Source organism: Watersipora subatra, chromosome 4, assembly GCF_963576615.1.
Source record: "Watersipora subatra chromosome 4, tzWatSuba1.1, whole genome shotgun sequence".
NCBI lineage: Eukaryota > Metazoa > Bryozoa > Gymnolaemata > Cheilostomatida > Watersiporidae > Watersipora > Watersipora subatra.
In genome coordinates, this window is record NC_088711.1 from 25,613,217 (window position 1) to 25,626,380 (window position 13,164).

Consider the following 13,164-nt stretch of genomic DNA (forward strand, 5'->3'; position numbering starts at 1 on the left):
TGTCCTCCGGCGAGCAGAGCGAGCAAAACAACAGCTTGTCACAATGCGCACTGCACCTGATGCATCAGCTGCACTGAACTAGAGTTGTTCACTTCCGTCTATGCGGCTTGGCTGCGATGTTATGTCAGTTGCTCCATTGGTAATCATAACGGATTTAATCCAAAAATTTATGTAGAAAAAATATGATAATATTGTTTAACCAGAGATCAGTCTCTGCGGTAAACTTTAGTAAAACTTAGGAATAAAATATATTAAAAATAAAATCAATAAGAACAGATAAAACTGACTGATACAAAAATTCAAATAAAACTGACTGAGCGCACAAATAACAACATGTTTAGTTGCTGTTGTTGCCTAAGTTTTTCAGTTTTATTAAAGTTTAGCGCAGAGACTGGTCTCTTGTTAAACGTTTTTATCTTATTTTTTCCTACATAAATTTTTGGGTTGAATCCGTTGTGATTACTAATGAAGCGACTGACATATGTAACATTGCAGCCAAGCCGCATAGACGGAAGAGAACAATTCTCCCTTTCGGTGCAGCTGATGCATCAAGTGCAGTGCGTATTGTGACAAGCTGTTGTTTTGCTCGCTCCGATCGCTGGGGAACAACTCCGCAAGAACAACAGTTTGTTAAGACAGGCTAGTTAACTAGCAGTAGTGAAAGTACGTGTATAAGTTTTACACGTGTACCTACCAATCATCCTGTGAACATAGTCGCTGAATAAACATTGGTTCACATTCTCTGTAAATGAGACTTGGTTCTCTATTCGACTACTTATAATGAAGTATGTGGATTTGTTGCATGAAATAAACTGTGGAATATCCATAGATATATATACCTATATATATGTATATATATCTATGGGAATATCGTTGAGAGGCGTGAATATGTAATAGATGAAATGAGACCTGGCTTTCCGTATGAAATTAGATGCTGCTTTTGCTGTTGTAATATACGTTAGAGATTCGAATGCAGGCACCAAACAGCAACAGCACGGGATGCTTTGAAAATACTGGCATGTATTATGGAGACTACGACAGCAGGAACATCACCTCCATTGGCTCCCATATTAGTTACAATATGCAGCTGGCCTACCTCATCAGCTATTTCATCTATTTCCTCGTCTACTTCCTTGTTTTAGCAATCAGGTTAGTACAGTTGGCAGATTGGCACGAGCATACTTACATCATTTCTTATCACTTGAAGACTATCAAAACTTACCCTATTCCCGATTACACTATGTACCTTGTGATGTAGCCATGCTGTTAAGCAGTTTATTTCCTTGTACGCTAGTTTTAGCCTCTTGTTCTCTTTGTTGTGCCAGAGTTACTTGGCTCGCTGTGCTATATGAAGGTCTGCACCTCTCTGCTGTTAATAGCTTTTGCCTCAGTACCCTCAGTAGCCTCAGTAGCCAGTGTCACTCTCCAATCAATGTTGCTAGACTACCCGTAATGGTAGCCACTGGTATTGCGCATCTCTTCGCATCAAAGGTGTTTTTGGATTTCCTTCTCATATCCTTCTCGTATCTTTTACTCATACAAAGTTCAAACTTCTAAAAGAATGAGATAAGCTTGATAAGATAGACTTGATAAGGTAGAGCAGTCGAAGAGGCTGAACTCAGTTTCTACTGATAACTACTCAAACACCTTCTTTATGACAGCGTCTTACAGCTGTAATCTCTCTTTTTTCTTGCAGTGTTGCCAAGTCATATAGGACTAACTTCGTAGAGAGTAATGACAAGTTTACCTTCCAGTATGTTTTGAACATACTCGATGGCTGGGACTACGTGGTTGACTCGGCCAAAACAGCTGAGACTAAAAAGAAAAACAAATTTAGAGATTTCAAGGTACGCTTAGCTGTGCTCCACAAATTAAAAGTGTTGCGAGGTTGACTGTTGTGAAGGCACTAGTATTCTGACAGTCCGGTGTACAGTGAAAGATCACAAGGTGTACTGTGAGAGATCGTCAGGAGTGCCAATATAGCACAGAAAATACGTATGTGCACAATAATGCGTAAACACGGAAGGTGAGGGATTGGTACAGCGGTTAGTGTGCTGGTCGCTCAAGTCAATGGTCGCAAGCTCGACTCTTGTTCGTTGCAACCTTTTTACAACATCCAACCATTGCTTCGGACAGACTGACACGGCCCTTATTATAGTAAAAAATTAGGCATGTTTGTTAGGTGCTGTCATGTGAGTTTTGATATGGTGGATTGAATAACGTGATCCCAATAACATAGTGCCATGCATAGTAGGGTGTACGACTTCCTTCACATATATGTCACTACTAGATTTTTTTTGCAATGCACCAACCCAGAAAATGTGTTGTACCACACAAAACACGTATAGTAATGGAGTCGAACCTCAACATAAAAAGTTAGTTTGGTTCATCATTTGTTGCGTATATTGAGTTAATCATAAGCTGATGTTTTGCTGTACATCACACGATGGGAACAGATTAAATATCAAAGAAGCCTGAGGTGATCACAGTTGAATTACGTGTTTGCTAATTGTTTGTTATCAACCCCACACTCTCCCAGTTACTATTGGTGTAAGTATTGCTGTCATTAATGCAGAAAATGTTGTAGGATTCGTGTTTGCGAAAAAAAGTGGTGATGTTTTGTAATACAGTAGATGCTCCTATAACGTAAATTCCAGATAACGGGAATATTTTATGTGAAGTTTTCGCTTTGTACTACGTAATTACTTCTATATAGCATGAAGTGTCAAGTCGGGTGAGTTCTGTGAGAGAAAAAACGATAAACATGTAGCGTTTTACCTGTTATATTACAACTTCCATTACATTTTAGTTCGTCATGATAGTTCATCAGATGTGTCAACAAAATATAGAATAGGTAGTTGTGCAATTGTTTGTAAATACTTAGAGGCGATCGATTGGCGCAAATGTTACAGTGTCGGTCTACCAATCTGAATGTCACGAGTTTCCGTCTCATTTCAAGTTTTCTTTTATCCTAACGTTGATCGCTGGATACAGATGTATCTAATGACGATAAAAAAGTAGCACCGCTCTTTTTATTGTAAAAATATTTTTTGTTCTGCTTTATTGTAGATGTATAAAATATTGGTTATTAGTTTTACTTTGCGGAATAAACTTTCCTGTTTAGAAAAATAACATCGTTGTAAATGGACGTCGAAGATGTGGGCTCCCCATCAACCTGTAAAATTTCAGCAATCATAGTCTATAAAACCAGTGAAATTCATCAAAAAAAAGGAGAAAAGTGGTCGATGCAAACTAATAATACTGCAGTTACGGAACAGCCGACAAACTAAAAAGTCTAGTTTTTCCTTTTTGTATGGCCCAAGGGGTGAGTTTGGAAAGATCTTGTTAACTACATACAGTAGGAGTGCCTACTGTATGTAGTTATGTTTTCTTATTTGTTGAAGAGGAAATAAGTCGGGTTTAGCTTAATAAAGACCAGTGCTACGCTGTAGCCTTTATTTCTATGTTTACAGGATTCTTACAATATTCCGTGTTGATCAACTAATAATAACACTGCACTAAAAACTACTGCCCTAAATTGATGTCAAGCGAATGACTATTATTTTAGGTTAAAAAAAGCTCACAGTATTGCATTGCTCAAAATATTTTTTTTCTATTTCATTATATTGGTTGTTTGACAACATAGCATTTTATTTAAGAAACGATGAAAAGTTTTTAGAGCAAGTTACTCAAACCCTGAAACTAACAAAATGGAGTACCCAACAATAGTTACGAGTTATATCATATACGAGTTTTACTGATAATCAACTCTTTAACCTTTCTGGCTATTCATTTGTCATACTTTGTTTTTAAGACTTGAATGGTTTGGTCTATCGACTGTGTTTATCACATTTCGCGTACCTGTTTATTTTTAGGAGTTCTGTTGGGGTAAGAGAGAGCCAGAATCGGATGTGAACTTCGCTGACAGTCTCATGCTGTTCATGTTCAGGGCTGGCGCTGTCGTTGTGATGCTAATCTTTATAGCCTTGAGTGGCTTCGGTGTCTACGCACTTGAAAGGGACCAACATGCGGTAGGCACACTAATTTTTTGTGTAATAGTTAGTTTTTAACTAAGCCAAAGCAATTCACAAATCACTGAAATCGTGGTTCTTCGCATTTTCAATATATTGTCCAAGAATATAGTATCTATTAAAAATTCTTTAGTTTGGCTAATATCAGATTTTATAATCAGTAAAGATATTCTGTTAGAACATTCTGAAACCTTAGAACATTTTGGAACCTTAGAACATTCTATTACCTTAGAACATTCTGGAACCTTAGAACATTCTGGAACTTTAGAACATTCTGGAACCTTAGAACATTATGGAACCTTAGAACATTCTGGTAGTAGTGCTAGTTTGTGACTTGAACAATTAAATAATATAGAAAATAGAAATTTGCCTGGAAGTTGTAACGGTTGGTTGCTTTAGGAGAATGTCTGGCTGAGAGATCTAGGAGGGCCGACCATTATAACTGCCATCAACAGTATAGTACCTTTCCTCTTCACCATCATCTCTTCTTTTCTCAAGTTTACCTACCAGAAGTCTGTGGTATACCTCTCGCTTGTCATGTAAGTCAAAGGTTCCAGGTTTCTTGTTTGCCCGTTACCATTTCCTTTGCCTAATTTAAACCATAGGGGTAGAAATCTCATTTATAAACCAAATGCAGATTACAAATACGTTGCGTTGTTTGTACTATTTTTTCTGAAAATTTATTCTTTGGAATATGATTACAAAACAAAATGGCATGCAGTTATTAACAAACCTGTAGCATTATACCTTAAGAGCGATGGCACGCACCACCCTATTTTTACATGAAGCAGCCTAGAAGGGATACACACATTCTGGTACACCAGATAGACAGAGTGCCCCCCCCCAAGCATTACAAGTAACAACACTATATAGCCCAGTTGACTAGATCATAAGTTAAATACGCGCTTGTTTTATTTTATCAGTGGCTCTAGTGTTCCGTAGGATTTTAAAATATTGTCTACAAATGACGGTCCTTTACCTAGGTGCGGAGAATAATTACAAAACATTGCATTCTAGTAAAGATAATGTTACCAGACTTGTTTATTTGTCTGAGTAGCGATATATTGATTGGTAGAGCAGATTCAACCATGGCTAACGGTGCCATGATACAGTCAAGGTAGGAGAATATTATGCTCTTTAGTTTCATAATAATCGTTTGTCTGCAGGACAATGTTTCTATATGGAGCCACCCTCGGGGTCTACTTCTTTGTGGCCATGTTTCCATGCGGCAGCGAAGGCAATTTTAAATGTGAACTGGTGAGTCTATTATCATTTTACAGTCTTTTGTCTTTGTCCATTTCCATGAGCCAATTAATCAAAAATACTGTGCTTAATAGATTATGGAACAGTTTTTGTTGAGAATAGTTTAAAACCATTTTTGTTGTAAAGAGCTTTCAATTTTTCAAAGTTGCTGTGGCTGCCAAAACTGGTAAAATGTGGGTTTAGTAAAGTTTATGAATTTTTTCTACCGCTGCCCTTCCTAAAATGACTAGCACCTTATGAACAGGAAAAAGTTTAATATGGTTAAGAAATGCACAAAACTGTATGGTAATAATCTCCTATGTTGATTAATCGAGCTCCATTTTGTTCATGCTTTAGGAGGGGTGCTGGGAGACACGCCTCGGTACGAAAGCTTACACTCTTGTCGTAATTGACTTCTTGTTTGGAATTATCATTTCTCTGGTGGCTGAGGTTCTTTACAGGTAATATATGTGTGGTTGACGAGTCATTGAAATCCAATTGATGTAATTTCTTATTTTCTGTAGCTGGTGAATAACAATTTGTATTACAAGTGAGTAGCTATTGACAACACTGAAGTCAACATCTTAAAGTTTAGCTATTGACAACACTGGAGTCAACATCTTAAAGTTAGAATGCATTTAAATTTATTCCCTAAAGTTACTCTTGCTATAGCAACAACAATGCATAGAGTACTTCATATTGGTATCTAGGGACAGACATTGCTGCCCCTCCATAGACCTATTAACTATATTAGTATAGCTAATAAGTCTATGTGCCGCTCTAACTTTATGTTATCTGTCCTTTATGTAAATTAGACATGAAATATTCCTACTCTGGCATGATGTACACATGGTGCTGTTAAGGGGGTGCGTTGGTTTGCAGGCTCGTTGCTCAGTTCTGCTGTCAAAGGTGGGAAGCTCAGCAGAAGGAGGAACAAGAAGGACATTCAATTTATCCGCAATTTGATATAGCGAGGAACACTATGGCCATCATATACAATCAATTTTTACTCTGGTTAGTGAAGTTCTATTCTTTTGTTTTCTGCCATTAAAAAGGTCAAGGTAAAATTATCTAGAATAGTTACTTCCATTTGGACTACAAACTTGGTAAGTTCATGTAGCAGTTATAGCTGTACGACGGAGTAGACTATCGATAATAACCTAAGTCTAGCTAAGAACTAAATTTTCTGACTAGCTTTGCTACTTGATCAGCTAACAGTAGCGGTAGTTGGTATCTATTGCTTGTGAGATTGTCAGTGTATAAAAGATATCTAACCATCAAATACATTTATTTTTTAGGCTCGGCATCTATTACAGTCCTCTCTTAACTGTTGTGGTAGTCATTAAACTATGGATCACATTCTATTTTAAGAGGGTAAGTAATAAGTAAACCTCTGAAGTGCAATCATTGTTGTTTTTTTATTAAAGATTTGTTCAGACAGATAAGCAATATGCTTGACATGGTGCTGCGTGATTGTTAATGAACTACTGTTTTATAAAGGCTAGTTGAGGCTTTAGTAAGTGCACTCTTGGTCTCTTCATCGCATTTCCATGGTTTGTAAGATATTAATTGATATAAATAAGTGCAGCACTATAAGTATATCGTGTATACGAGAGCCAACATTTTTCTTTCACCCATGGTGACAAATGAAAACTGTCTGAAATATTTTTCTGTTTCTATTTCTCACTTACCCCTTAAGAACTTACCCCTTAAGAATTTATTCCTGGCTGATATTTTCACTTACCCCTTAAGAACTTACCCCTTAAGAACTTACCCCTTAAAAACTTACCCCTTAAGAACTTACCCCTTAAGAACTTACCCCTTAAGAACTTACCCCTTAAGAACTTACCCCTTAAGAACTTACCCCATAAGAACTTACCCCTTAAGAACTTATCCCTTAAGAACTTACCCCTTAAGAACTTACCCCTTAAGAACTTACCCCTTAAGAACTTACCCCTTAAGAACTTACCCCTTAAGAACTTACCCCTTAAGAACTTACCCCTTAAGAACTTACCCCTTAAGAACTTACCCCTTAAGAACTTACCCCTTAAGAACTTACCCCTTAAGAACTTACCCCTTAAGAACTTACCCCATAAGAACTTACCCCTTAAGAACTTACCCCTTAAGAACTTACCCCTTAAGAACTTACCCCTTAAGAACTTACCCCTTAAGAACTTACCCCTTAAGAATTTATTCTTGGATATTTTCAATTTTTTGACTTCCTAATTAAAACTTAGCCTTGTCATTAGCAAAAACTTTGTTAAAGGTTGACTTGCAACAAACTTCACATTACAGTTATTTGGTATCAAAAGATTCACCATGTCTTACTCTGCTGTGTTGTAGGTGCAAAATATGTGATTACAAGCTCTTAAAAGCTCAAAAACGAACAGTTAATCGCCGCCACCACGAAACTGCCGTATATTAGAATCCCTTTCCAAAACGGCTCAAATGGGACGTAGATGAACGAAATAGCTTGTTTGCACTTTCATGCAACCTCATTCGTCGAAATATTTTTACAATTATACTTCACGCATTCAATAAAACCATGTCTGTTGTTCTTACGCGTCTGTTTCATCATCATTGTAATGCTGTCATTTGAGCACTGATATCTCAAAACCTACCGTAAAAATTCGTTTGATTTTTTAACTTTGGCTCGAAGGAGTGCATATCATTCTCTGACAAACATGACGAGCCTGTTGGTCACCTGTGATAGTCAAAAAATGCTGCAGATATTATTCGCGCTGTTTGGCAGGAAGTATGGGTCTCATGATCAAATTACGACTAGACTATTAGACCAAGCCGAAACAAAACTGGAATGTAGCGAGCATCCATATTTGATGCGGGTTTTTCGGTAAAACCCGAAGTGTTTGTCATAAACTAGTGCTGCGAGGAGTTTTATATTGAGCCTTTTATTGGCCTTTCAATTCACGTGAGAACATCGTGTGTCAAAACAATAACCAAATCGTTTGAATACATCGGAGAAATAAATTGATTCCATTCTACGGCGGTTTCGTGATGGTGACGATTAACTGTTTGTTTTTGCGCTTTTAAGAGCGTGTAATCACATTTCCACATATTTGGCACCTACAACATAACGGAGTAAGACATGGTGAATCTTTTGATACCAAACAACTGTAATGTGAATTTTGTTGCAAGTCAACCCTTTAAAGTTTAAAGTTTGATAACATAATCTGAATTAAACCTTCTATTATTCGATGACATTTATTGATGTCATCATGTTGACATCTATTGATTTATCAGTGTTTAAAGATAGTAATACTGGAACATTAAAAACAGTAATAACAAATAACACTCTTTAATATTTTTTGGGAATGGTTTGTTCAAAATACTAAGAGAAGCTAACTCCAAGCTTCTGTATTTGAATTGTGCAGTGGTCAAATTCTTATAGGTGACTGTGATGAATTCATGCATACCAACTACCAAACCATGGAGAGCTGCCAAGATGCACACCGTATTCCTTGGACTCCTTTTCATTGGATTCATTGTCTGTATCGTTGCTTTCACTGCTGCCGTCGCTGTGTAGGTGGTCTGGCGACATGGTGTTATCACCATTTAACCCAAAAACTGTTGCCCTCTTGTTTCATTGTCACTATGGTAAAGATACTGATTGTATAGAGATATGTCATTTGAGAATAGCATGAATAGCATCACCTCCAGTGCTGGTAGCTCACTAAGCTCTTGGCAAGCATTTAAGCTACTGCTTTGGAACCTAGCTGGTCGTAGAATTTGGAACCTAGTTGGTCGTAGAATTCAAATTATATATAAAATAGCTGCAACAATATGTAGCAGAGGTATTTAACTTGAGGTTAAACATGATCTGGCAATGTCGACGCATTTAATCAAAGGTTATCTTCTCGTGTAACAATTTATAACCATTCAGCACCTATTCGCATGGGCAATGTGCAGTAACGCAGGTCTATGACACACACATTGTAGTCATTATAGTAACTGACTATCTACTCAATTAAAGGAAAAAAATTATTGCTTTGGGCACAAATTGTCACTGTATCTTTTTTGACAGCTAATGCATTTAAAAGACTTGTTTGAAATAGCTTAGCATTTGTCACAAAAAAATCTTAGCCTTTTCAAAATTTGGATACGTTGTCATCCCACCATTTCCATCCCATTCATCACATCTTTGGTTACCTACTGACGCCGTCTGTCAATATCAGAAGTATCGCAATTTTCATTTGTTCTGTCAATCTCATTTAAAAATTACATGACAACACAGTAACAATCTACCCCGTCTAGCTGCTGAAAAGATATTAAAATAGACTGTTTCCGCGATTTATGCCCATATGAATTATTGCATCATCAACAATCAAAATGCGGAGTTGTTAGAATTTTAGCTTCTGCCGCCGCTCAAGCGTAGACCAAGGGAGACAAATCTAGAAATTATTTTGGTATAAATCTTAGCACGAAAAAGCTATTACTAGTTGAAGTTGTTCAACCTTTTGCGTTACATTCCTGTTTCAAGTTATTTGTTAACTTTTGACAATTTTGGCTTTAAGAAGCTGGTAATGCGTGAGATTATGTTATTAGCTATGCATTGCATCAAACTCGATCTGTGATATTTGCTTTTACTCATTTTATCAGTTACCTTTTTGAACAGTACCGCAGAGCTGATATCATGTCATACTTCTATTTAACCTGAAGGCGAAATATAAAATCTATTGCTTGCTAGAGATGGCTTCTTTTTTTCCAATGGTGTAACCTTCAATCGCCAGCAACATTCTGTGTAGAGTTTATATGGAGTATTGAGCTAAACTTGTTCTTATTTGTTATGTATGACTTATTACTTTTATTGATTACCCTTTCGAGTATTGTGTGTTACATCATTACCCACACTTTTAGGAGTGTGGGTAATGATGTAACACATAACCTGACACTTATCCTATAGTGTTCTTTTAGGAGTGTGGGTAATGATGTAACACATAACCTGACACTTATCCTATAGTGTTCTTTTAGAAGTGTGGGTAATGATGTAACACATAACCTGACACTTATCCTATAGTGTTCTTTTAGAAGTGTGGGTAATGATGTAACACATAACCTGACACTTATCCTATAGTGTTCTTTTAGGAGTGTGGGTAATGATGTAACACATAACCTGACACTTATCCTATAGTGTTCTTTTAGAAGTGTGGGTAATGATGTAACACATAACCTGACACTTATCCTATAGTGTTCTTTTAGAAGTGTGGGTAATGATGTAACACATAACCTGACACTTATCCTATAGTGTTCTTTTAGGAGTGTGGGTAATGATGTAACACATAACCTGACACTTATCCTATAGTGTTCTTTTAGAAGTGTGGGTAATGATGTAACACATAACCTGACACTTATCCTATAGTGTTCTTTTAGAAGTGTGGGTAATGATGTAACACATAACCTGACACTTATCCTATAGTGTTCTTTTAGAGTGTCTCCATCAACAACTTGTGGACCATTTATGGGTCTTAAGAAGCCGAGTGACATAATTCAATCAGCGATTGGCGAGGCTGATCACATGGTGACAAACATAGTACTGTCACCCGGTGTTGTCGTCGGTGTCATAGTTGTACTTTGGTAAGAACCTACCTACCTGCTAGTTATTACTAAATAGCATGGATGTAATGTTCAACTCCCACTGCGCAGTGTAGCACTCACTTTATATCATTCTGTTACTATTAAGGGCTGACAACTCACTCATTCCAAAGCAGAGATAAATAAGCCACCAAGGATGCATAGCTTAACAGGGTAGCCATTACGTTATCATCAAGTTAAAACTAGCAGTTCGGCTGTCAAACAATATCTGGATGTAAAAACATACGCTGCAGCCATGTAAATCTTTGTGTCATTTTTATCCTGCCTGTTGATTCGTACCTTATTAATGATGTTTATTTGTTAAATAAAATATCTATTGTATTTATTAGTACTAACGGAGCCAATGGAACTCGGAGGGTTGTGTACTCTTTGTTTTGTTACTACTCTTTAACCTAGGCAATCGACGGCTCGTTTTAGTTTTGGTTGACCATTAACAAAGCCGAGAGAAACCCATGTCAACTTTTGTACCATTTTTTATTTTCCGTCTTGTTCACTTTTCCACTAGTTAGTTGCTTTTCTCAATTTTACTTTTTCCTGATGTTTACTTTTCTACATATTTAAAATATTTATTGCACTTATTAGTATTAATAATGATTTTTTTAAATAAACTCCATAAATTGTAATAGTGTTTTTATTACGTTTTCTGTTCTCACCAGGCTGAGACAACAGTTAATGAGTAACCATGTTTAGATTCTTTGGCTTGACACAATACACAATACAAGCTTTATTTGTTGAATGAGTATCCAGAGATTTGTTTGCTTATTGTAACTTTTCCATTTGATTAGCGATCTACCGCATTTGATAATTTCATTATCAATAACATGGATGTTCAAAATCGATGTTCATTTTTCATATATTTTAGTGTCATCGTTCATTATGTCCGAGTTACCAGCAGTGGTAGGCAGACCCTCATCTCGTTGCTCAAGATTCAAATTACTTTGGTAAGTGCAAAAACTATAACTCCTTTCTTAACCATTGAGCTCTTTTCTTTCTGATGTTTTTGCTAGTGGTGTATGTGGTTGGTTAAACATTTTACCCCATACTTAGCTGCAGTATAAGTTTGTGATATGGAGTGCGACCCATCATAAGTGTTAAAGGTATACATTAGCTGGTTGTACCTATCGTCTTTACTATACCCAGAGCCGTGTCTAAAGCCATGATTGGAAAAAGATTACACCTTGTGAGATTCGAACACACAACTAGCAGGTTGACCACCCAGTACACTACTACCTGCACCAGTCAGCTCTCTCGCTCTATTTAAGAATAATTGTGCTAATGGTTATTACACTTAATGATCTCTCACAGCGCACTAGATTACCATGGTACTAGCATGCACGTGTATAACGAAAGCTAGTGCAGTTGTTGTTATTCTATAAATCTTAGCAGACAATTGTGGGCCAGAGGAGTAGTGCCAAAGGAGGTGCTTTACTTGTTACTAGTAGATTATTGCAGGGTGAGCTTAGGAAATCTACATCAGTGTTAGTAGAACAATACCAACATACATGTAGATCAGAGTCTGTAATGATTCTCGTCATGTATTACTGGATTGATAATTTTCACCCCATTTCTAGGCGAACGAATCATTTATAGAGTGGGTAGATACTAGGACAATACAACGTTTTGGTTACATGGAAGCGCGATGTTGGCTGTTGACAAACGTTCTGTTCCATGGCATTGTCAAGCCAAACCGCTCTATTCTTGGTGCAGGAATCGAAAGACAAGGCCTACCTGAGACACATGCTAGAGGAGGTTCAAAAGCATAAGAATAATCGACGGGAGATGAGAGAAGCTTGTCGATGTATCGGAGCATGTCACTGCGGACAGGTGAATCACAGTAATGGAGACGCAATAGCGCCACGCCAGAGAGGTACCTGAGTATTAATGTAAAACATTGTGTTTAGTTGTTAGAAATTGAAGTTATCTTTCATTGCTTAGTGCTGTTGAGCAAAGACTACATCGTAGTAAATGCACTGTTTATTTATTATTCTCAATTGTGACACAGCAGATGATAGCCTTTCACAAGACAGTTTAGGTAAGGTTTACATCTATCACAACTCCTCTTACAGTGATTATTGTAATTCTCAGACTATGCACTCTTTTTCACTAGTCATATTCTATGATGTCTCGAGATAGCCTCAGGTAAACCTTCCTATGTCTCTCTGAGGGGTGGCTTCTTAAGGGCTCCTATGCATGCTCATGCTTGCTACTTCCTTGCTGATGCCTGCATTGAGATGAAAGTTGAATGGTTTGCTACACTCCGCAGTGAATTCCGTTCGAACAA

General features: G+C 37.2%; 1 protein-coding gene across 3 annotated transcripts in view; it reads left to right on the forward strand.

Annotated features, from left to right (window-relative positions):
• LOC137392726 (transmembrane channel-like protein 7) overlaps window positions 1-13,164 on the forward strand; it is a 34,171-nt gene that overhangs the window by 18,925 nt on the left and 2,082 nt on the right. For 2 of the 3 annotated variants that reach the window (XM_068079042.1, XM_068079041.1), the window contains exons 9-20: window positions 977-1,149; window positions 1,697-1,847; window positions 3,876-4,031; window positions 4,431-4,570; window positions 5,198-5,288; window positions 5,631-5,734; window positions 6,156-6,287; window positions 6,572-6,647; window positions 8,683-8,813; window positions 10,719-10,865; window positions 11,746-11,824; window positions 12,591-12,750. In XM_068079042.1, coding sequence (XP_067935143.1) covers window positions 977-1,149; window positions 1,697-1,847; window positions 3,876-4,031; window positions 4,431-4,570; window positions 5,198-5,288; window positions 5,631-5,734; window positions 6,156-6,287; window positions 6,572-6,647; window positions 8,683-8,813; window positions 10,719-10,865; window positions 11,746-11,824; window positions 12,591-12,750 — 1,540 coding nt within the window. Of the gene's footprint in view, window positions 1-976; window positions 1,150-1,696; window positions 1,848-3,875; window positions 4,032-4,430; window positions 4,571-5,197; window positions 5,289-5,630; window positions 5,735-6,155; window positions 6,288-6,571; window positions 6,648-8,682; window positions 8,814-10,718; window positions 10,866-11,745; window positions 11,825-12,590; window positions 12,751-12,990; window positions 13,023-13,164 lie in introns of all 3 variants that reach the window. The other variant, XM_068079043.1, reaches the window with a different exon arrangement.